At 35.0% G+C, this 24,156-nt stretch overlaps 2 protein-coding genes across 3 annotated transcripts; one reads left to right on the top strand and one right to left on the bottom strand.

Moving 5' to 3' along the window:
• Nucleotides 1–12,140: 12,140 nt before the first annotated feature.
• On the bottom strand, nt 12,141–14,105 carry LOC142632828 (stromal 70 kDa heat shock-related protein, chloroplastic-like). Its single transcript, XM_075807156.1, has 2 exons — nt 13,949–14,105; nt 12,141–12,280 (listed from the first exon to the last, which is right to left on the bottom strand). Exons 1-2 carry the CDS (start codon nt 14,103–14,105, stop codon nt 12,141–12,143), a joined length of 297 nt encoding a protein of 98 aa, XP_075663271.1.
• A 1,555-nt stretch (nt 14,106–15,660) lies between these two features.
• LOC142631744 (RINT1-like protein MAG2) lies at nt 15,661–23,396 on the top strand. 2 transcript variants are annotated; one of them, XM_075806035.1, is made up of 4 exons: nt 15,661–16,061; nt 17,102–17,206; nt 20,803–20,906; nt 21,038–23,396. In XM_075806035.1, exons 1-4 carry the CDS (start codon nt 15,767–15,769, stop codon nt 22,949–22,951), a joined length of 2,418 nt encoding a protein of 805 aa, XP_075662150.1. In that variant the 5' UTR covers nt 15,661–15,766; the 3' UTR covers nt 22,952–23,396. The 2 variants fall into 2 exon arrangements, with proteins under 2 accessions (XP_075662150.1, XP_075662151.1); XM_075806036.1 differs by lacking the exons at nt 15,661–16,061; nt 17,102–17,206 and adding an exon at nt 18,288–18,341.
• Nucleotides 23,397–24,156: the final 760 nt, after the last annotated feature.

Here is a 24,156-nt window from a genome sequence, read left to right as displayed (position 1 = left end):
CAGCGCCAAATTGATCCGACTCCGATCCTCTACTTGCTCTCCTACCTCTTCCTTTTCAGGTTCTTCATGCATTTCTCTTATATGTGAAATTTCTGCAATTGAATTTCATATTTAAATGTTTACTCGAATTTCAAATTTTGATGAATTGAATATTAACTTGGTGAATTAGCTAATTAATCAGTGATTAAATCAAATATCTTAGTTTAAAAAGCAAAAAATTTAATATTTTTTGATGAATTGAATTTTTTTTTCAACTTTCTATAAAATAGGTTATTTGGAAAAGATCTACCTAGAAAAAAGTGAGCTTGGAAAAAGTGTAGTTTCAAAATGGGATACCAAACAAACATTCGTATGATTTGTATTTTCGGCTTTATATAAGAGCATTTACAACAGGGTACTAAAAAAATATAGTTTTTAACGACTCAAAATATTACTTTATTTATTTTAACAAATTACTTTATAACACACTCAACGTCAAAGATTTTATTTTAGCATTCAGCACATTAAAATGATGTAAACTACACAATAAAATAATATATTCAACACAATAAACAACAACCACAACCATCAACACATTAAACTAAAAAAAAACAATTTAATATAGTTTTGGAGCTACAGTAAAGTGTCAAAGATGACACTTTATTGTACCTTAGTTGTCAAAAGATTTAGGACTCGTTTGGTAATGTTGTTTTAGTAATGTTGTTTGTATTTTTTAAAAATACGTGTGGGTGAAAAAATGTGTGAAAATATGTGTAATGTTGTTTAAACACTGAAAACTGTTGTTTAAAATGCAGTATTAAACACCTTCTTAGGTTTGGCAACCTTGATAAAGATGGTTTTTTTTTTGGTACTAAAATGACTATATAGCATTTTTCACACCTTTGGTGTGAATGCATCCATTAAGCAACAACCAATGTTTTTTTTTTTTGGACACAACTTGTTTTGGGCTTAATTTTTTTCTTTACAATCAAAGACCAAACTAAGCCCAATTTTGTTTCCTTTTTCAATTTGGGTCGGAAAAGGATACCCATATCTAAGTCAAAACCAAGTCTTCGAACTCAAATAGTCTGCCTCTCCATAAAGCAAAAGCACTCACTGTCCCACACACGGCCAAAATAAGAAATTAATATTAATTTCTAAACAATATAATTAGTAGACACTGTTACAAAACTATATTTTTTACTAACATCTCGAGTGTAAAAAAGTCGATTATGGGCCTAAAAATGGAGTATTTGAGGGTCGATTTTTATGGGCTGCTCACGTCTGATGTGACATTTTTTTCACGTGGCGTCCACCTGGAAATCAAGTCTCTAACACTCAATTTATAAACCAAAAAAAATTTAAATCTAAGTCTCTCATGTACGCTCATTCCCAGAAATACCCAAAAAAAAATTTATACCTTCTCTTCCCCTCTCCCCACTCTCTGTTTTGTTCTCTCCTTTCTCTCTCTCACTCACGCTATTCTTTCCTTTGTCGCCTCTTTGCTTCTCCAACTCTTTCCTTTCCCATATCTCTCTCAGCAGGTACAAATGAGTTACAAATCAGTGTGCGGCGTGGGCATGCGGTGGGGTTGAGATCGGTGTGCGGTTTCGGTGTTTGGGTTTGATTTGTGATTTGATCGGCGTGAGTTTCGGCGGTGTGGGTTTGATTTGTGATTTATGAGTCTGATTTGTGATTTGTGGCTATGAGTTTGTTTTGTGGTGTTCTGTGGGTTTGTTTTGTGGTGGATGTGGGTTTGTTGGTGGTGTTGTATTGGCGGTGGTTGTGCTGTGTTGGTGGCGTTGTGTTAGCGTTGGATTGTGTTTTTTTTTTTTTTGTTCAGTTGCTGGGGTTTGTGGTTGTGGCTGGTGGGCTGACGGTGAAGGTGCTGTGATTTTTTTTTTTTTTTGGTATTTCTAGGAATGGCTTTTACATGAGAGACATACTTAAATTTTTTTTGGCTTATAAATCGAGTCTTACGCTCCGTTTGTTTCGAAGTAAAATATTTTCAGGAAAATATTTTACATATTTTACTATGTTTGTTTTGTTGTAAAATCTGGTCAAATGTAAAATATTTTCCAGTCAAACGGTAAAATTAAGGCAAAAAGAAGTAAAATATTTTACGCTTAAAATTTTGGTAAAACATTTTACATTTTGCAATCTCTCATGCGTAGACATCACAGTCCAGCCACTGCACAACTCTCACCCAAGCCAGACCTAGAGCACCCACTAGCAAGAGCACCACCTACAATGCCGCCCACTACACTCATCTCTGGCGACAACTCCGGTGACCGCTGTGTGTGAGGGCAATCTCAAACCTCAGCCCATTTTGACAAACCGCAAGAATCGAAGATCAATACCCACTGTCAAACACCGTTCTTTTTCTTCACCGGTAGGCCCTGTCGATGTCGCAAAAATCAGCGTCTCTCCACTGAAACTCAAGCATTGGAATTGCAATTTATGTTTGGTGATCTGGGTTTTTTTTTTTCTTTCTTTTTTTTCTTCCTAGGCCCTATAGATTTGGGTTTGTTTTGTACAAATCTCTACCTAGGCCTTGTCTCACAAAAATTCTGTAGAACTCCACTGGCATACTTGCAGATTTGGGTTTTTTTCTTTTGGTTGGCAAATCTGTGTTTTTACAGATTTGGGTTTTTTTTGTAGTGCAAATCTGTCTTTTTTTTCATAGCTAATTTGAGTTTGGGTGTTTTGATTCACAGTTGCGTTTAAAATTTGAGAATTTCAGCATAGGTTGGTGAGAATTTTGAGTTTGGGTTGTTTCTAATTGAAGATTTTCTTTTTCCATTTTACCAGGAAACAAATACTTGCAAATGATTTCCTAAGTATTTTCAGATATCCAACCAAACACTGTAAAATGAAAATATTTTCTGTAAAATATTTTCAGTGTAAAATATTTTACATTTGAAAATATTTTACATTAAAACAAACAGAGCGTTAGAGACTCGATTTCCAGATGAACGCCACGTGAAAAAAATGTCACATCAGACGTGAGCAGACCATGAAAATCGACCCTCAAAGACTCGATTTTTAGGCCCAAAATCGACTCTCTTAAACTCGAGATGTTAGTAAAAAACATAGTTTTGTAACAGTGTCTACTAATTATATTGTTTGAAAATTAATATTAATTTCCTATTTTGGCCCCCACACACAATTCTCTTTATGAAATCCCCAAAATACCCTCGCTTTTCGTTCAAATTTTCCACCCCGAACCAACCAAACAGGTAAATGCCTTAGAGTTCAAACCTCAAACCACGGAGAAAGGCTCGGTCCAGACTCTGCCACCATCAAAGACCCTCTTTTCCTCAATGCTCTCATTCCTCGATAACAAGTTTCGCGCCAGGAGCAACCTCGCCAAAGCTCCGGCTCTCGTCTCGGAGCTCCGCACCCGATACTCCGACTTGGATTGGACCCTAACCAACCTCAAGCGGAGCCTTGTCGCTAGCCTCGTCGCCTATGCTTCTTTCTCCGATTGACTTGATGCCGTTTTCGACGATCTCAGCGCCCAATTGATTCAACTTCGATCCTCTACTTGCTCTCCTACTTCTTCGTTTTCAAGTTCCACATTTATAGCACTAGCAGCCGAAGATGCCAAAAATAAAAAATAAAAAGCATAGTTAGGAGTGGACGTTAAAACTGTCTCTCAAAAACAAAAATAAAGTTGTATTTTACCTCCTAAAATTTACTTTATTTATTTTACCATCTTATTTTATAAATAACCCTATATCCCAGTTTCTAATTTTAAATACAATTTATTAAAATAATATAAAATACAACATTTTCTTTCTTTGAGTTTAGTATAATTTTAAACAAAACTCAAGTACACTATCTTAGACATTGTTCTTTTAAGTTCTCACTTTAAAATTCAATTCTCATTTTAAGATTCAGTTAAGTGGCTATTAAACTAAAAAATATATTTCTATTCGTGGCAGAATCTTAAAAGTTTTTATAATAAGACAGATTTTTCAAATTTTCCCATCCTCATAGCCGCAACGCAGAATAAGGCACCACATAAACCTTTACTTTTAAAACTATTTATGGTAAAAAAAAAAAAAAACTAAATTTAAAGAGAACTGAAAAACATAAGAATATAAGTTGGACATTTGAAAAGCATACACTTCTTCATTTAATTTCAGTTGGATAAAAGGAGTAATACTAATCAAATCAATGTACAAACTCGATTCCTCATTGTTAGCATTCCTAACAACCAAAACTGATGGTAATGAGAGATTTGCAAGATTAAGTAAAATGAATGGTTAGAAAAAATAAAATATGCTTTAGATACTCATAAAGTTGATGAATTATATGAAGGGGTAATTGAAAAAATACACATAATTTAAAATTTTTGTTAACAAAATAGATGGCGAGAGAGGAACTTTTCAAGCAGTGTTGTGCAACTTTTAAAGCCTCCCTCTTTTTCTGTCTTGAGTGTGTTCAAATTACCAGAGAATTATGGTAAATGGTGGCTTTGGCGTTCAAATATAACTGGGTTGTGTTGAATACGTGGGTGGATTAGTGGGAGAGTAGTTCCAGATTTGTCTCTGCTTAGATAAATGAAAAAGAGTGGTGGATAACTAGATATTCTTTTACCTACATGAAATAGTCTGATTACAAAAAAACATGGGATGATGGGATAAGGATAAGGTTTTTTTTTTTTATTAAAAAAAATAAACTCAAGTTTTTCTTAAAATCCAAGTTAACGTGGTTATATATATATATATTTTAAAATAACGTGGTTATTTTTGTTTGGTGGATAAATTTTTTTTTTTTCCTTAAGAAGATGAGAAGAAAAAAAATTTTAAGGTAGGTTTCTATCTTGCAAAAGAGATTTAAAGGAAAGAAGAAAAAAAAAAAAGTAAGTTACTGTGTTCAATAGGAGTGATTGTAACAAATTTGAATTTTGGTAGTGGTTTTAGTAGAGTGTGAAGTTATTTTGTAGTGGGGTTGTTTGGGAGTTAAAAATATATTTTTACCGTATTGCCTTTTTATTTTGTCTCTACTTAAACTTAAACTTAAAGAGTGTATGAGTAATTTTGAACCTTGAAAATGAGGATCCCAAATAGGAAAAGTCCTTTAAATAATAGTATTGATAAACAATTCAATTCTTTCTCTTCTCTTCCTTCTCTCTTTCCTTTTTCTCTTCTTTTTTCTCTTCATTTTTCTCTGTTTCTCCGGTAAACCCATACCCCCAAAACTCCACCTAATCTCAGCTACAAACACCAATTCTTCACCACCAAAATTACCCCTAAAAAAATTGCCACCACCACCCACCATCACCACAGTTAATACCATCCCAAAATCAAATCCATTTTACAAATACAAATACACACAAAAAAAAAAAAAAAAACTCAACCACCCATGCATGATTCATGTTCTCTTACAAACTTAAATGTTTACTCAAATTACTAACGGTTAATTTTGATGAGTTGAATAAATAACTTTGATGAATTAGCTAATTAAACGAATGTTAAATCAAATATCTTAGTTTAAAAAAACATAAAATGTTACAAAAAGAAATAAAAATTTTAGGCTAAATTGCGAAATTGGATTTTCTAAGTTTGGCTAAAAGTTTAAATTTGTTCAATTCAGGCATTTTATCTAATCCCGTTAAAAAAAAATTCCACTAAGTATGCAATAAACTAATGAAAAAAGAATCTCACATAAAAAATATAAAAAATATTTTTATTAATTTTATAGATTTTTTTCATGTGAAAATAATAAATTTTTAATGGAAATTTTGTGTGAATTGAATGAATTTGAAACTTAGAAGGCTCAATTTAACGAAAAGTAAAGTTAGAGGACTGAAGTGAATTTCAGCCAAAAATAAAGGGTGCAATTTGCATTTAAGCAGCCAAAATTTTATTATTTTTAAAAATGGAGGTTTATTTTATCTTGGATATAAGGCAATGCGTGGTTAAATGAAGTTGTAATATAATTTTCAATATTGATTTTCTGGTTGAAAGAAATAGAGATTGTTTGGCATGTGTTCATGCAAGAGATTAGGTAGTTAATTTTTTTTTTTATTTTTGATAACAAAAAAAAAAAAAAAAATTATAGTCTCAAGTTGTTAAGAAAATTATAATAATATAGCATGTAGGATATTGGGTTACAAATATTATAGTCTCAAGTTGTTAAGAAAAATGAATCATTATTGATGATTCAACACATTTAAAACATTTTCCTTCCCAAAAAATTTCCATTTCATACCAGTACCCTGTCCATGATTCCTAATTTCTACTGGTCTAATATTTGGAGACCTTGTTAGAGGTGGGAAAATAGTGTATAAGCATCTTTATTTTTATTATTATTATTATTATTATTATTATTATTATTATTATTATTATTATTATTATAAGAAAATCCAATTATTATCATAAAATTTTGAGCTTTTATAACGAGTGGAACCTTTTTATAAAGGGTTGAGGACTTTAATTTTGAGGGCTTTGGTGAAATTTATGAAATTTGCGTATAAACGGAGGAGGAGAGGGAAATGGGAAGGCGGAGAAATGTTACCACTAACATTACCACTTAAACCATCAACACTACCTTCATCATGGCTATCATCCTGACCAATGGATCTTCACAAATGTGATGTTGCCAGAGAAATGTTAACCAGAAATTGGTTGTTGGGCAGGGTTGATGGTGGGAGGAGCCTAATGGGTCGCGGCCTAAACCCCTATTGCCCATCAAATTGCCACGTTAGAGAGTCTGGAGGCTGCATCAACTGTGGGTACCATGATGAGATTGGTGTCCATGCGTGTACTAGGTTGAACAAATCTAGGAATCTTTCTCAGAGTCCAAGAAGTCCAAGAAATGCCTTTTTGGAGAACGAGAAGGCATGAAATTCGAGTTATTCAAGCAATATAATTATCTTACATCTCGTATATATCCTCTCTCATGTGAGACACCTCGCATTGAATGGAGTCTCACCAAAACTTTCAACAATGGTATAGATGATTATTTTTTTCTTCCTTCTATACCTAATATTTGGTGTTGGTTTTGTATGTTGTATATGGTTGTTGCTTAGTGTTGGAATAGACTAGTCTGTGTTACCTATAAATATAATGATTTAATGGCACTTTTTATCTGGTATATATTCCATCAAAACACATCCACAAGAAAGGGCCTAAGTTGACCCACAAATCATGTAAGAGCTTGTGTGTGTGTGTGTGTGTGTGTATATATATATATACACAACAGAATGGAAAACGTAGTAGGCTAGATAACTTAACTAACCTTTAACGAATCAAGAGAAAGTAAGCCTCAAATCCACAAGGGTTACTCAAATTCACGAAGGTCCTTGAATCCACACAAGGAGAGATGGTCTGGAATCCACTAGAAAATATAGAAACAAAAGTCTGAATTTTATTGATTGAATAATTGTTATAAAAAAAAAATGTTTACAGGCTTGGAAGCCTATTTAAGGACCTCATAAAACTTGACAAACAAGAAAATATATTCTAAAATAAGTCTTAATTAAAATCTAACCATAATAGGAATCAAATTTGACCTAAAAAGAATTAAAAGCACTTAAAAATAAGAAAATAAATGTCATAAACCTAAAATAATGAAAATTACATAAAAATATCAAAATTAATAAATTATAGAAGTTAAATAGTAAATTATAGAGAGAGAGAGAGAGAGAGAGAGAGAGATCGCAAGATAAGCTTTCCTCTCAATTCCATCATATTGCATTTTATAATTGTTACAAAGTGGGTAATTCTACTACACCCCCTTTATTTGGAGGGTGCGGTATCTACTAATAGACAACCTGCTATACAAAGTTATCAAAATATTACATTTGACGATTCCATCCTCACATTGTGCAGTTCTAACTAGGGCTGTACACAGTGCGGTGCAGAAAACACGGTGCAGTGCAGCCAGTTTTTGTGGTCGTTTTTGCACCGCACCGGAATTTTTGGTTTCCTTAAAGCCCAAGCAGCCTCCGCGCCTAGGGAACAGTTCTTCCACAACCTCGGTGGCAGCTCCAATCGGCACGGTGGTCGGTGTCCACTCGTCTATCACACACATAGAGAGGAAGAGATATCTAAATTCTAAAACCAAAATTAAACCCAGAAAACTCAAGGATTCAAACCACAAACAAGACTTAGATCAAATCTAAATATCAAAAGATTTAAAACCCATCACAAACTCAAATATTAAAACCCATTACAAACCACTTGTTTGAGTCTAACTGAGCTGAGTGATGGAGTGAGTGGAGTCTTAGAGACTGTGAGCAAAAGTCTAAAAAAGAGAGAAAGAGACAAGTTAGAGTGTTAGATAACCGGGTACAGTGTGCGGCTGAGAGAAAACAAGAAAAAAAAATCTAATATAATGACTTAAAAGTGCATAAGTTTAAAGTGTGAAAAAGAGAAATGAGAGTAAAGAGGAGAAATGACTAATGAGAGTAGCTGAGTAGAAACAACTCAAGAGAAAAGACTTGTGTGGCTGAGATCCAAAGGGGGGAAATTTTTTTTTTGCATAGTGACTGACACAAGCAGTGAGAGGCATCGTTTTTTTTTTTTTTTTTTATTTTTTTATTTTTTATTTTTTAATCAAAAAATGAAGTGGCAAGAGAATGACTAACCATGTGGCATTTTTATTTTTTATTTTTTTAATATATATATATATATATATATAAATATATATTTTTCAAAAAACTCAAGTGGCATGACTATAACCTACTGACCCATACAGCCATACAACATTTTTTTTTTTTTCTTCAAAAAATGCAACTGGGAGACACAGACTTAGACAAGACCACTCAAACTATTCCTCTGACACACGTTTTGGACTGAGAAAAGTAGCTCACAGCCTCACACACATTAACTTCCTTTTTAATTTAAAATTTCTTTTTGATAAGGCCCTGTCAATGGATGAACGTTAGGCCTCTTCTTCTTCAGGGTTTTTTTTTTTTTTCTCAAACCTTCTCGAGTTCTTTCTTATATATATATATATAACATGCTCGGGTCGGTTTGGTCTTCGTTGGTGTGCACATCTCGGCGCCGATGGCCGCACCGGTTCGACATTGGCACTGAAAATCTATCGCCGACCACTGTGCCAGAAACCTTCGGCGGACCTTTGAGCGGAGCGGAGCGGGGCGGGGCGGTGCGGTCAGACCGGTTTTGTCGGTGCTAGTATATCCTTGAACAAGCCTAGTTCTAACATCACATGTGACAATTCTCTTGTCACATTTGGTATTTTCCTTATATTTTATCACATTTGACAGTTTCATCCTCATATTATGCAGTTCTAACATTACATTTGATAGTACTTTTGTCACATTTGGTGGTTCCTTTTTTTTTTTTCTTAAATTTGATAGTTTCATCCTCATATTGTGCAGTTCCAACATAACATGTGACAGTTCTTTTGTTACTTTAGTGGTTCCCTTATTTTTTCTCACTTTTGACAGTTTCATCATCACATTGTGCAGTTGCAACGTCACATTTGACAGTACTTTTGTCACATTTGGTGATTTCTTTATTTTTTTCTCACATTTGGTGGTTCTATCTTCACATTGTGCAATTTTAACAGCACATGTGACTGTTCTTTTGTCACATTTAATGGTTCCCTTTTTTTTTTCACATTTGACGATTCCATTCTCACGTTGTGCAGTTCCAAAAACACGTTTGACAGTACTTTTTGTCACATTTGGTGGTTCCCTTATTTTTTTTCTCACATTTGACGATTTTATCATCACATTATGCAGTTCCAATATGACATGTAACTGTTCTAAAAAATAACCCTAAAATCTAAAAAATGACTTAAATACTTTCTAAACTTAAAAAATAATCAAAATACCCTTACATACTAAAAAAATGACCTAAATGACCATGGAACCTAAAAAACAACTTAAATGACCTTGTAACTTAAATAGTGACAGTAATGCCCTTAGAACCAAAAAAACGACCGTAATGCACCTTAAACCTAAAAATGACCAAAATACCTATAGAACCTTAAAAATTACCGAAATGACCCTGAAACCTTAAAAAATTTCAAAATACCCTTGAAACGTATAAAATGACCAAAATACCTCATAAAACTTGAAAAATGACCAAAATACCCCTAAAACTCTTAACAATTACCAGAATAACCTTAGAACCTAAAAAATGATCAAAATACCTTTAAAACCTAAAAAATGACCGAATGACCCAAAAACCTAAAAAGAAAAAAGACCGGAATTATCCTAAAACATAAAAAATTATCTAAATAACTAAAAAACCTAAAACGATGACCAAAAATACCCCATAACACTTGACAATGACCAAAAAACCTTCGAAACCCTTTAAAATTACCAGAAGACCCTTAAAACCTAAAAGATAACTGTATGACACTGAAACCTAAAAAATAACTGATATGACCCCATAACCTAAAAAATTACTTAAATATGCTTATAACCTAAAAAAAGTACCGTAATGCCCTTGAAACCTATAAACTTATCGAAATAGTTTTACATGTAATTGTACTTTTGTCACATTTGATGGTACCCTAATTTTCCATAATCTTTTTCTCACATTTGACAGTTTCATCGTCACATTGGGTAGTATCAATATCGCATTTGACCATACTTTTGTCATTTCTCATGGGAGCATTTTTTTTCTTCACATTTGATAGTTTCATCATCACATTGGGTTGTTTTAATATCACATTTGACCATGCTTTGGTCACATTCAATTTTTTTTCTCACATTTGACAGTTGTATCGTCACATAAGGCAATATCAATAAAAATATCACATCTGACCGTGCTTTTGTCACATTTGGTGGTACTTTAATTTTTTTCTCATATTTGACAATTCCATCATCATATTAAGCAGTACTAACATCACATCCGATTGTACTTTTATCATATTTGGTGATACCATTATTCTTTTCTCACATTTGATGGTTCTAATGTTACATTGTGAGTACCAAATCACATAGGATCATACTTTTGTTATATTCAATAGGTCTATTATTTTTTTAGCCACATTAGGCAGTACCAATATCACATGTGACTGTGTCGATTCATAACAATCTTGGTTATAATTAAAATGTTAACAATGAATTTTCCCAAAATAGTTATAAACTTGAAAATTAACAAAAATTACTAAAATATATAAAAATATATAAAATAACTAAAATAACCCAATGCCTCGAATATGACCAAAAAGCCTTCATTAACTTATAAAATGACTAAAATGCATTTTTAAACTTTCAAAATTAATAATAAAAAAACATTGAAAATGAACAAAGTAGCGCTAAAAATACCTAGAATGATTAAAATACTAAATATTTTGAAAATTACCATAATAGCATCAAAACCACTCAATTTGGTCATGTTAGATATCTTAAATTTTTTAAAGTAATTGTAAAGATATTTTGGTCATGTTAGAGGTTTTCAAGACAACTTGGTGATTTTTGACATCTCTTCAAAACAAGTAATTTGCATTTCAAACCCACAAACGAAAACATAAATATAAAATAAATACTACCCACATACAAATCATAGAAAATACTATAAAACAAAACCCACAAACAAATCAAACAAAATCCAAACAAAAAAATCAAATGAAACCCAAATACCCACAGAAAAACATGAACAGTTGAGAAATGGAGAGGTTAAAGAGGAAGAGAAGAGTTGAGAGAAAAACTTGAATAGTGTGGCCGCTAGAAAGAGAGAGAAGAAGAAGAAGAAGCTTGTCACGAGTCAAGGAAGAGATAAATAGAGAGGAAGAATCTGAGAACCAGAGGAAGAAGAAGCAGAGAACGGAAGAGAAACAACAGAGATAGGAACAATCTGTAACTTTTTTTAGTTTATATACACTAACCTACTTTACCAATAACCAGTTTCCGTTACAATTAAATGAATGGCTAGGATTGAAACAATGGTTAGGATTTGGGAGGGTACCGTACCCCCCAAAACAAATAGGGGGTATTGTAGAATGACCCTTACAAAGTACATGGGACTATAGTCACCCAGAGGTTTTGATATCAATGGAAACTATTATAGTGGTTTCAACTCTATTTCTAATAGAATTCTTTTCCACAACTAAAAATAGCTGGAACTGTTAACCGAACAAAAACCAAATTTGATCCTGCAAAATCAATTCTTATACACATTAGAAAGGAAGAAAAGGATGGCAAAAAATATCAAAATTTTGCTATCTCAATTGCTCTCGTTGAAATCTGCATCTATAAGATCTCCTTCAGGCTCCTTGCTTGATGATTCTGAAGGCTTGGATTCACCGCCAGGTGTAGGTCTAGGCCTAGTACTAGGAGCACCTCGTTGGTTGTAAAGGGATTGACCTGGTTGCATGACTTCTTGATTGAGAGTTGCAATGGCATCCTTGATGGCTTGTGTTGAACTTCTAGCAGGTCCCGCGGGTGCCCATCCCACCACACCCAAATTTTTTATATATATAATTTATTAAAAGCTTGCGAAAATTACACTTTATCACCCAAAACTATACATTACATTACACTATACATTACATTACACTTTGCACCCTAAACTATTTGAATGCACACTTAAACTATCACAATTATCAAACTTTGCACCCCCACATTACTTTTACTGTTAAGTTAAACAGAAATTAATATCACATGACTTGCACATGATTTTTACTTAGATGACACATTGTTTAAAGACCAAAACTCCCTTTTCACTAATAATTTTTTGCTTAGAAACCCCTTTTCACTAATAATTAAAATCAAATGCTTATTTATTTTCTCATTTTTTTCCAGGTCTCTCTCTCTCTCTCTCTCTCTCTCTCTCTCTCTCTCTTGCATACAGGTACAACTCTTCCCCTCTCTCTTGTCCATGGCAACTCTTCTCCTCTTTACCATTATTTAGTTTCTCTTCTCCCCAAAGCAATTGCTGGTAAGCGCAAGTCCTATGGTCAAATGAAATGATTGGTAGCTAGGATGTTTCCCTAAATTTGGGCTTGCCTAAACATACCACCCTTGTTTTCTGGGAATTATTTGACTTAATGTTCGGTTTTCCAAATAGAGGGAAATAGATTAAAACATTTCGGTCTTGTTTTGCTATTCATTTCCAAGATTAGCTTATTAGTTATAACAAGCAACACAATGATGGTGTTGGATTGGCTCTTGTTTAATGGAATTAAAGGACTAGCTATATTACGTAGTTCTTTGAAAATTAAAACTCATTGCAATGTCCTTCAGTGCTTTATAAAATACAATATAGTCAGTCATACGGTGCTAGCTTTGACCTCTGATGTTCTCGAAAAAGAAATACAATCAAGCATACAGTAACAGGGGAAGAGCTACTGGGCAGGAGAAAGGGGAAGGGCTATACGCACTACGCAGAGAGAGAAAGACCAGAAAAAAAGAAAAAAACAATTTGTTTTTAATTGTTTGTGAAAAGGGTGTTTTGGACTTTAAATAATGTGACACTTAAGTGAAAATCATATGCAAGTCAAGTGACATTAATTTTTATCTAATTTAACAGTAAAAGTAATGTGAGGGTGCAAAGTGTGATAGTTTAGGGTGCAAAGTGTGCATTTGAATAGTTTAGGGTGCAAAATATATTTTTTCCTAAAAGTTTATTTTGAATGCATTAGATTAAAACTCATAAAATATTCAAAAAAAAAAAATTATAACATTACAAAACCTTCTCAAAGCATAACAATACAAGAATTCAAGTAATAAGAAGTACAAAAATAATTCAAAAAAAATTAAAAAGTATAAAAAACGTACATATTATTAAAACATAAAAGTAATATGATATAAAAAAAATCATAAATTTAAAGATAAAATGCTAAAAACACATATGAATGTCTCACTAAAAACTTATAAAAATATTTTTAAAATTATTTAAATAAAAACGGGGTGGGCGCAGGAAAAAATGTTAACCCCATCCTTGCCCCATTTGATATGGGGCCGGGGGGGGGCTAAAACCAGTAAATTAGGGAGGGTGAAGGTTTAAATTGCCATCCCTAAACAAAGTCGTACCACTTGCTCCCTTTCTTTGGGGCAGGAACCTCATCTCTCCAAGTTCCTTAAGTTGTTTCTCTGTCTGGTAGACAACAGATTCAGCTTGGTTCTTTGTGTCAATGGCATCTCTCTTCTCCTTGTAATCCTTTGCAAACCTCTCTGCTTCATTAACCATCCTTCATATCTGCATATTTTGACACATTTAGCTTTGTTCCTTATCATCTTTTGACCTCATGCTACAAACTGAAATAAAGATCAAACATTTATCCAAACCCTATATATTTTAACATACCGCATAATCATTGGGCAATATAATGCGAATGCCATGCTTCTCCCCTGTGCCCTTGTCAACCGCAGTGACTAAAAGTATACCATCCGAATTAATGCAAAACTTCACTTCAATTTGAGGAACCCCACGAGGTGTAGGTGGGATATCCAAATGGAAGCTGCAAACATATCTGTTGTCCCAAGTGACTTCTCTCTCTCCAATGAAAGCATTAATTTTAACACTAGTCTGCCCATCTGTAGCTGTGGAGAACACCTCTGACTTGGAGGTCGGCAGAGGAGTATTTCTTGGGATGATCTTTGTCATTACACCACCTAGTGTTTCAAGCCCTAGTGACAATGGTGAAACATCCGACCCGCAGAACTGAAAATAAATTGTCACACATGAATCAAACCTATTACCAAAAACAAAAAGCCCATCACCCCATTTCTAAATTCTATTTCCCTTTCTCTTAAACACCATTTCAATGGCACAATTTCCAAAAGATAAAAACTTTCACAAATGCATTACCCAAAACACAAAACCAAAACCCAACCCATTTCAAGGTCTCTGTCATGTGTGATCTGATTTTTTTATTTCTATTTTTTATTTTTTATATAAGCATGTAATGTAATAATGTTGTGACTTGGAATTGATTTTTTTTTTTTAGCTAATAGTTATATTACTCATTTTGATTGTGAATACGTGGTGATTTAGTTATTATCTACTATTGCTCTTAAATTTGATATATATTTATATAATGTGAAAAAGTTTGCTTAACAATATATTAAAAATATAAATAAAAATATTTTTAATAATTTTTTAATCACATTACTTTTTTTTTTAATATTTCCTTCCTCTCTCAACACAATTTCAATTTTCAATGTCACAAATCACAATTTCCAAAAAAAAAAAAAATTGACAAACCCATTACCAAAAAACGCAAAACAAAAACAAAACCCATAATTCAAATTCCCTCATACCAGAGCATGATTCACACCCCCCGGATGGGCCGGACCAAACACCGTATTCAACGCACGCAGAAGCTCGGCATCCATCGCCAAATTCGTCGTCCCCAAATCGATCCCATCCACATTCTCATTCACTACACTCAACACCACGCTCTTCACTCTTAGCTTCGGGTAAAACGCTGTCGTTTTGTGTCCAAAGAAAAACGCTTTGGAGGAAACAAAAGCCAAATTCAGCTTCCCGGAATACCCAGGAGGAGGAGGAGGGGTAATTCGAAATTGGGCGAAGGTTGAAGACGCCATTGAAGAAGAATGAGATAAACCCTAAACCCTAGAAATTCAGTGAGAGAGAGAGAGAGAGAGAGAGAGAGAGAGAGAGAACCACTGTTTTTTATAGACCCAACTTGTTTTGGGCTTAGTTTTTCTTTTTAAATCAAGCCCAAATCTGAGTCAAAACCAAGTCTTCGGACTCAAATACTCAGTCTGCAAAAGCAAACGAACCATTGCTCTCTCTCTCTCTCTCTCAATCATATGTAAAATTCCCAAAATACCCTCACTCACCGTTCAAATTTCCCACCCGGAAGTGAAACCCGTAAATGCCTTATGGATTACGAGACGCTCCCACCATCGAAGACTCTCTCTTCCTCGGTGCTCTCATTTCTAGACGACAAGTTTCGTGCCAGGACTGACCTCGCCGGAGCTCCGGCTCTCGTCTCGGAGCTCCGCACCCGGTGCTCCGACTTGGATCGGACCCTAACCGACCTCAACCGGAGCCTCGGAGCTAGCCTCGTCGCCTACGCTTCCTTCTCCGATCGATTCGACGCCGTTTTCGACGATCTCAGCGCCAAATTGATCCGACTCCGATCCTCTACTTGCTCTCCTACCTCTTCCTTTTCAGGTTCTACATGCATTTCTCTTATATGTGAAATTTCTGCAATTGAATTTCAAATTTAAATGTCTACTCGAATTTCAAATTTTGATGAATTGAATATTAACTTGGTGAATTAGCTAATTAATCAGTGGTTAAAAAGCATAAAATTTAACAGACAAGAATTTAAAAATTTTAGGCTAAAATGCAAATTGCACCCTCTAAGTTTGACTAAAAGTTTCAAATTTTATTTAATTTAGGCCTTCTGTCTAATTCCATTAAAAACAATTTCGTTTAAGTATGCAATAAACTAATGAAAAAAAAAAAAAAAAATCTCTCATAAAAAATTTATAATTGTTTTTTTTTTCATGTGAAAATAATAATTTTTTAATGGCAATCAGAATGCAATATATTTGAGACTTTGAAAAATTCAATTGTATGAAAGTAAAGTTAGAGAACTTAAATGAATTTCAGTAAAAGGTGCAATTTGCATTATAGCCAAAATTTTAATTATTTTTAAAATTTACTTTATCTTGGATATAAGGCGATGAGTGGTTAAGTAAAGCTGTAATATAATTTTCCATTTTGATTTTCGGGTTAAGAGAGACAGAGATTGTTTGGCATGTGTTCGTGCAAGAGATTAGGATATTAAGTTACAAAAATAATAGTCTCAAAGTTGTTAGGAAAAATTAATCATTATTGATGATTCGACACATTGAAGACATTTTTCCCCCCAAATAGTTTAGGGTTTTAATTCTATGAAACACGAACACTTCATTTGGAGTGCTGTATCCACATTGTACTAGTGTCAAAACCTCTGTGTCGTGCCTGTACCGTGTCTTCTATTGGTCTAATATTTTGGAGACCTTGTTAGAGTGGGAAAAATAGTGTATTAGCATTTTTTTTTTTTTTAATACTTTTTAATAAGAAAAGCCAATTATTATCATAAAATTTTGAGCTTTTATAATGAGTGGAACCTTTTTATAAAGGGGGTGAGTACTTTAATTTTGAGGTCTTTGGTGAAATATGTGAAATTTTGTTGATAATTTTGTTGTGAAATTTGCATATAGATGGAGGAGGAGAGGGAAATGGGAAGGTGGAAAAGATATTGGGGGAGGAGCTACCAGCATTGGCGAAGGAGGTGGCAAGGGTGGAGACGGTTCGAATCTACGCAGGTTAGTTTCCTTCTTTTTTTTTTCTTTTCTTTTTTGGAAAATTGCTTTGAGATATGGAAATTGAAGAATGTAGTGTGAATGCAGTGGTAAGAAAAGTGTTTTGGTGATTTTGAGTTATGGAATTATTCAAAAATGAGAGTAGTGAGTGGGAATATGTATGCTTGTGTGTGTAACATTTGAAAATGCATTTTAGAAGGGTCATGAAAGTGTAAAATGTGAAATGTTTTGCTTTTTATATAGTGTGTATTGTTGATATTGTAGAGTAAATAGTAGTGGAAAGGATTTCATAGTTTTTCAGTAATCATGGCATGGGGAGAGTCTGAATTGAAGGGTAAGAGTTTGAGGTCTGTAGTGCCAGTAAGCTTTAGCTCTAGTGGCATCTCCTTCCCTTATAAGTTCTAGGTAGAGGGTGAGGTCGTCGGTTCAAGACCCATTAGGTACTTGTGTAGCTTATGAATAATAAAAAGAAAGAGTTTGAGTTTTGTCGTATGTAAGCTGGCCTTTTAGTTTGTTGTGTCACATATAAGTGTGTAAGGACAATGTGGGTTGTGCCTCAGGAGCAATGTATTCTGATTTGGGGAATTGTCATGAGCTAGTGCGTGCTGTTGCTGATGTAATTCAGCTCCGTAGATAAGTGTTCTGTGCACTGTTGTTGATGTATTGTTTCTTCTTTGTAACAATGTTTGCTCATTCATCAAAAGATTTTTTTTTCTTTAACGTGGTGTATATGGAGGGAGCGTAATAGGCGGATGTTTGAGGATGTGGATAGTTCAGAAGACCAGCTGCTTGCTTCTTTTAGTGAGTTCTTTGTTTGATTGGTCTTGGGCTTGGGGACTAACATCTAGTGATTCCTTCCCTCTGTTTCATAGTTCTCTTCTTTCTTGTATTTATTTTTCTTTTCTGTTTTTTCCTCTTTTCTTCTTTGTGCATTTTGCCTTCTTTGTGCTCTTTTTGCATAAAGTAGCTTTATCAATATCGTCATTTATTATTTATCAAAATAAAAAAAAATTATTATTAATTTTTTGACTAATTCTGTTGTTTGGAAATGAGGATTTTATTCTTTACATGCTGTGTTTGGCAGTGTGGAATTGGGCTTGGAATTGAAATTAAAGCCCTCATCTTGGAAATTCAATAAGTGAGGAATCTAGTTCCATTAAACTGCAACCCTATGTTGCCAAATACTGGATCTGTCTGTTGTACTTTCTATTGCTTCTGTCATATTTCCTTTGGATTAGTGGGCAGAAGGCTATCATATGCAGAGTACGCGATTCATTTTAATAAAAATTTCTTTTGAAAGTAAAAGTTTAATTAGAATATGGTATGGAATTCTTGAATTGTCTTCCCCCCCCCCCCCCCCCCCAATCTTCTTCTTCCTCCGCCGGGGGCTTGAGTGTGTTTACTCATGCCAAAACATGAAGCCAGCCACCCAGAATCTCTCACCCATGGCCAAACAACCCAAGCTGGCCACTCAAAATCCATAAACTGCCACTTTACAGCAGCAGCGCCACTCCCCAAATCCTCTCCCCAAAGTACACCAAAACAATCCTTGAATAGGCTGCAGACTGCCATGATCCACAGCACCCCCACGACTCTAATGCCCAAAATCCTCTTCCCCAAAGTACACCAGATCACCTATAAAAAATCCTCAAACATGCCGCCGCAACTGATACAATCAAAGCTCCCTTGATCTAGAGAACCCAGTCAAAGCCCGACAATCTAATTAAAGTCTGTCCACAACCCAAAATCCGCAACTTAGTATACAATGCCGCATTTGTGGACACATAGCTGTCATACCTCTCAATGCCACTGCCAACCCAAACCCACCACACACAACCAACACCAACACCAACACCAACACCATGACTCCCCACACATCTCTAAAGAAATCTAGGAAATTATGCCCCTACTGGCTCCTCTGTTGTTGGGTTTGGAGTGAGAATGTATAAATGGGTCAAGTTATGGAGCAACTTTGATGCTGACCAACATCAAAGGAACTAATTGTTGTTGTCGTTTCTCTTTGCTAGAGTAATTGTTCGATTGCCAACTTCTGAAATCCTAAGGGATAGGAGAAAGAAAGGAAAAAGAAAAAGAAGATCATGGACAGAGAAGATAAAGAAAAAATCCAATGAATTTTAGAATTTTTTTTTTTATTAAATTTTATTTTAACATGTATTATTTAGTAAAATAAATCATGTGTGGTGCACATAATAACATTTTTTGTGTACTGAGCCAATGGAAGTATGTCGGGAGGGCCAATTTGATCATTTCCCTAACCTTAGGAGTTTAAAATTTCAAATTAAAATCCTAAGGTTAATTCTGACTTTAGATAACCTTCAGAGGGCCAGGATTATTATTGTGGACTGATGTTTTTTGTTTAAGAAGAATGGAGAGTTTGTGGATCATATTATGCTGCATTGTGAGTATTCTAGGGAATTATGGTCTTTGGTTTTGTGCCTATTTGATGTACAAGACAATGGGTTATGCCCTGCTGTGTGGTGGACTTGTTGGATTGTTTGACGGGTCAGTTTGGCAAACTTAGGGGTGGCAACAGCTGGAAGGCCATTCCTTTGTGCCTTATGTGGATCATTTGGCGTGAACGGAATAATTGGGCTTAATTCTGCATTTCCTGTATGTATCTTGTGTACTGGAGGTGCCTCCTTCATTCTATTAAAATTTCTTATTTACCTATAAAAAAAAGAATCAATTTAAAAGATCATGGGATAAGTTTGATTTTAACTCAAGATTTAGTGGATGTTTTTGCATTTTCCCCTAGATTATATGTGGAAAGCTCAGCACTGTGAGGTCCTTGCAATCTTGAGTTTCTTTACAGTTCTTTCTAGATTTGTCACAGCATTTAGCTACCTTTTCTTCTCCCTATAGGAACATACATTGTGTTTTCCGGATTCATCTTGTTTGTGTTTCAACATCTGTCATTGTAAAAATAATGTATCCTTGAGTTTACATTTTTATTTGCTCATTTTGGTGTTGGGCGGACAAGTTTCAATTTATAAATGTTTCTAGAGCCTATTTTGTATTTCTAGTACCTATGCAATACTTTCATATGGACATAATTCTCACATTGGATATCACATAGTATTAATGTTGGGATCTGCATGGATGCAAGCAACATGCATGACTAAGAAACTTAATCAATTTAGCCATATCCATCTATCCAAAATCGTGGGGATTATATGCTTGTGACTCTTCCACATTCACCTGTCAAACATGCCCAACTCCATTAACATAGGGTTATAAGTTATAATCATGTGGGTGTTTTACCCTATCTGCCTCCCCTCTTTCCCTCCCTTTTTTTGAATTGAGAGGTGTCCTGCTTTTTATTGTTTAGGCAAATGTGGAAACCATAATGCTGAATTCAGTTTTATAGAACAGTGGGCTTGTGTTTCTACTTGCATTTTCATGTGTATCACTGTGCTGCCATTTGATTGGCTTTCCCGGTCTTTCTTGGTTAGTGTTTATTTTTCATTTTCACTCTAGTTTTCCTTTTTAAAGGTGAACAATATCTCTTTGTAACACCTACTATGTTTAATTTGTGTGATAAAAATTCTCTTTTCTCAAAAATCTATTTTATCTTTTAGAGACGGCACTAAAGCTTGACACTTTGGTTGGTGATATTGAAGATGCTGTATCTTCTGTTATGAACAAAAACCTAAAGAAGCATTCTTCCACACAGAATTCAGATGTGAGTATCCCTTTTTTCCTTCTTTTTTTTTGGGTGGGGGGGTGGGGGGTGTTGACTGTGAGCTGATTGTTTTACAAATGTAGTTTTCTTAAGTTATTATTATTACATTTCTTCAATCTCAATTGTTGTAGGAAATGCGCCTGCTTGCTATCAAAACCCTTAAAATGACAGAAGAAGTTTTAACATCAGTTACAAAGACACGACCTAAATGGGCACGTCTTGTGTCAGCAGTAGATCACAGAGTAGATCGAGCTCTAGCCGTTTTACGACCCCAGGCAATTGCAGATCATCGGGCCCTTCTTGCATCCCTTGGATGGCCTCCTCCCCTTTCTACCTTGACTTCCTCAAACCCAGATAGAAAATCAGCTGAAGTCCCAAATCCACTTTTCACAATGCAAGGGGACCTCAAACATCAGTACTGTGAAAACTTTCTCGCCTTGTGCAGACTGCAGGAGTTGCAGAGTCAAAGGAAATCCCGGCAACTAGAGGGCTTTAACCGGGAAGTTGCTTTGCGCCAGCCTCTCTGGGCTATTGAAGAGCTTGTAAATCCCATATCACTGGCATCCCAACTCCATTTCTCAAAGTGGGTTGATAAGCCAGAATTCATTTTTGCACTTGTATATAAGATCACTAAGGACTATGTTGACTCTATGGATGAGTTATTGCAACCACTGGTTGATGAAGCAATGCTAGTAGGGTACAGTTGCAGAGAAGAATGGATTTCAGCAATGGTAACCTCCTTATCAACATACTTAGCAAAAGAGATATTCCCTGTTTATGTTGGTCAACTGGATGAAGAGAGTGCCACTGGTATTCGGTCACAGGCAAGGATTTCATGGCTCCATCTTGTTGACTTGATGATATCTTTTGATAAACGAGTCAGGTCTCTGGTAGAACATTCTGGAATCTTGCTTTCCTTTCAGGAAGATGGGAATCTGTTGAAGATTTCATCTCTCTCTGTCTTTTGTGACCGACCTGATTGGCTAGATTTATGGGCAGAAATAGAACTTAGTGAAGCACTAGATAAGTTGAAGCCTGAGATGGATGATGAGAGAAATTGGAGAATGAAAGTTCAGGGGGCAGTTCTTTCATCTGTTCCTGAGGATTTCAAGTCTCCTGCCATTTCCAGTGCTTTTCTTCGGCATCTATCATCTATGATTGATCGTTGTCGATCATTGCCTAGCATATCGTTGAGACCAAGGTTTCTCAGATTAGGTGGTGCGCCTATTACCCGAAAATTTTTGGATTGCATACTTCAGAGGTGCCAAGAAGCTGAAGGACTGACCGCCTTAACAGATGATGATGCCATTATTAAAGTTGCAAATTCCATTAATGCTGCTCATTACTTTGAATCTGTGATAAAGGAATGGTGTGAGGATGTCTTCTTTCTGGAAATGGAATTGAATCAAGGTGACCAACTGGGATTATCTGTTAGTGAGTATGGCAGTCGTGAAGAGCCAATTAAAGGATCTGAAGGAGGTATTTTTGATGAGGAGATTGGAAAGTTGAGGGAGTTTAGAGCTCAGTGGGTTGAGAAGATATCTGTTGTTATCTTGAGGGGATTTGATGCTCAATCTCGAGATTATATGAAGAACAGAAGGCAGTGGCAGGAAAAGGGTGAAGAGGGTTGGACAGTTTCCAAGTCTTTAGTTGTAGCTTTAGATTATTTGCAAGGAAAAGTTTCGGTAGTTGAAGAAAGTTTGAACAGGATAGACTTTGTTGGGGTCTGGAGAAGTTTGGCGGCTGGGGTAGATAGGTTGGTTTTTCAGAATATTCTTATGAGCAATGTGAAGTTTTATGATGGTGGTGTTGAGAGGTTTGACAGTGATTTGCAGGTTTTATTTGGGGTGTTTGGGGCTTGGTGTTTGAGGCCAGAAGGATTCTTTCCAAAAGCAAGTGAGGGCTTGAAGTTGTTGAAAATGGGTGAGAAGCAGCTTCAAGATAGTCTGGCAGGAGGTGAGAAATGGATGAAGGATAATGGGATTAGGCATTTGAGTGTAACTGAGACGGAAAAGATAGTAAGGAGTAGAGTATTCAAAAGTTAAAGGCTTTCGAAGTAAACTTTTCCCATTTGTGTATTGTTGTCCCAAGAAGACACTGCAACTTGAAGGAACAACAGGGAGGTTAGCTCAGGTTTATTGAAGCAGTGGTTACCATTTTGTGTACATGGCTCCGGACTTCCTGAACTGACCAATTCATTTTAAAAGTACAGTAATTTCCAGTTTCCCTCAAACCACTTCTTACAACTGTCAACCACTGCTTATGCCCTAGAACATCTCCTGTTCTTAAATTTCAGCCAGGTATGATGTATCTACTGCCTATGTGGCAGGTGTGCTTAATAAATTGGTAAATGTGGTTCAAGGAAAACCACCCCATTCGTTATTAAATTATAACTACTATTTGTTTTAGCAATTGAAATGGATATACAATTTACATCTTTTTGTGGTTTCATGACATTATAGTGTGAAAGTAAATGTCTGGATATCTATGCGTGAAGTGCCATAGGTCTGCCAATAAGAGGGATGATGAAATCTTTCAAGCTTCTGGCCAAAGAAAAAATTTAAAACAAAATAATGAAGACTTCTTTCAAGGTGTATACTTGCATTTGTTTTTTGATCTGCTTTCTTTTTACTTTTGTGTTTCTTAGGACCATTTTGGGTGAAAAGAGTTGAACAATCTCCAGGCTCCTAAGTCATTGAATGGGTCTCTCAGAAGGGAATAATGGTAGTGTAATGGTGTTTCCTTCAATTTTTTAACAAAATTCCTGATTCTGACTCAAAATACTTGTGAAATTTGGAACTTTGAGAACCTACTGTGATTTACTCCTGTAAACATCAAGGGAAATTTTATCTTATATCTTTTGTAGGCCCTACGAATCAAGATAGTTAAAAAGTGTCCCGAATCTAGGTTCGATGCATTTAAGGCGAATCATGGCTACTTTAGCTAGGCAACTGCTCAAGTTTGGTTGGCACTGGCTGATGATGTAGGGCGTGGGACATGTGAATTATAGTGTGCAAGGACTGGGTTTGTAGAGAAATTTTACTACAGCTCCAAAGTTTTCTTTTTGGACCAAGTGACAAGATAGATTCCTTAACAAGTCCCATACTTGCAATGAGTTTAAACCCAAGACCTCATCAAAATGGAAAACAAATTAGTTGAGTCGATGATTTGTGAGAAGAATTTTGAAACAGAAAGTAGTAAGCGCATATTTTACTACTATTTAAAGATCTCTTTATTTGATGGAAAGAAA

The sequence above is a fragment of the Castanea sativa genome, chromosome 4, assembly GCF_040712315.1.
Source record: "Castanea sativa cultivar Marrone di Chiusa Pesio chromosome 4, ASM4071231v1".
NCBI lineage: Eukaryota > Viridiplantae > Streptophyta > Magnoliopsida > Fagales > Fagaceae > Castanea > Castanea sativa.
The sequence above is the reverse complement of the archived record's forward strand: the minus strand, read 5'-3'. Positions and strand labels throughout refer to the sequence as shown.

Coding starts and splice junctions, on each gene's coding strand:
- LOC142632828 (XM_075807156.1), bottom strand. CDS start 14,105: ATGGTTAATGAAGCAGAGAGGTTTGCAAAGGATTACAAGGAGAAGAGA. Junction 12,281..13,948: donor CCAAAGAAAGGGAGCAAGTG/GTACGACTTTGT, acceptor TCATGCAACCAG/GTCAATCCCTTTACAACCAA.
- LOC142631744 (XM_075806035.1), top strand. CDS start 15,767: ATGGATTACGAGACGCTCCCACCATCGAAGACTCTCTCTTCCTCGGTG. Junction 17,207..20,802: donor GACGGTTCGAATCTACGCAG/GTTAGTTTCCTT, acceptor TTTATCTTTTAG/AGACGGCACTAAAGCTTGAC. Junction 20,907..21,037: donor CTTCCACACAGAATTCAGAT/GTGAGTATCCCT, acceptor CAATTGTTGTAG/GAAATGCGCCTGCTTGCTAT.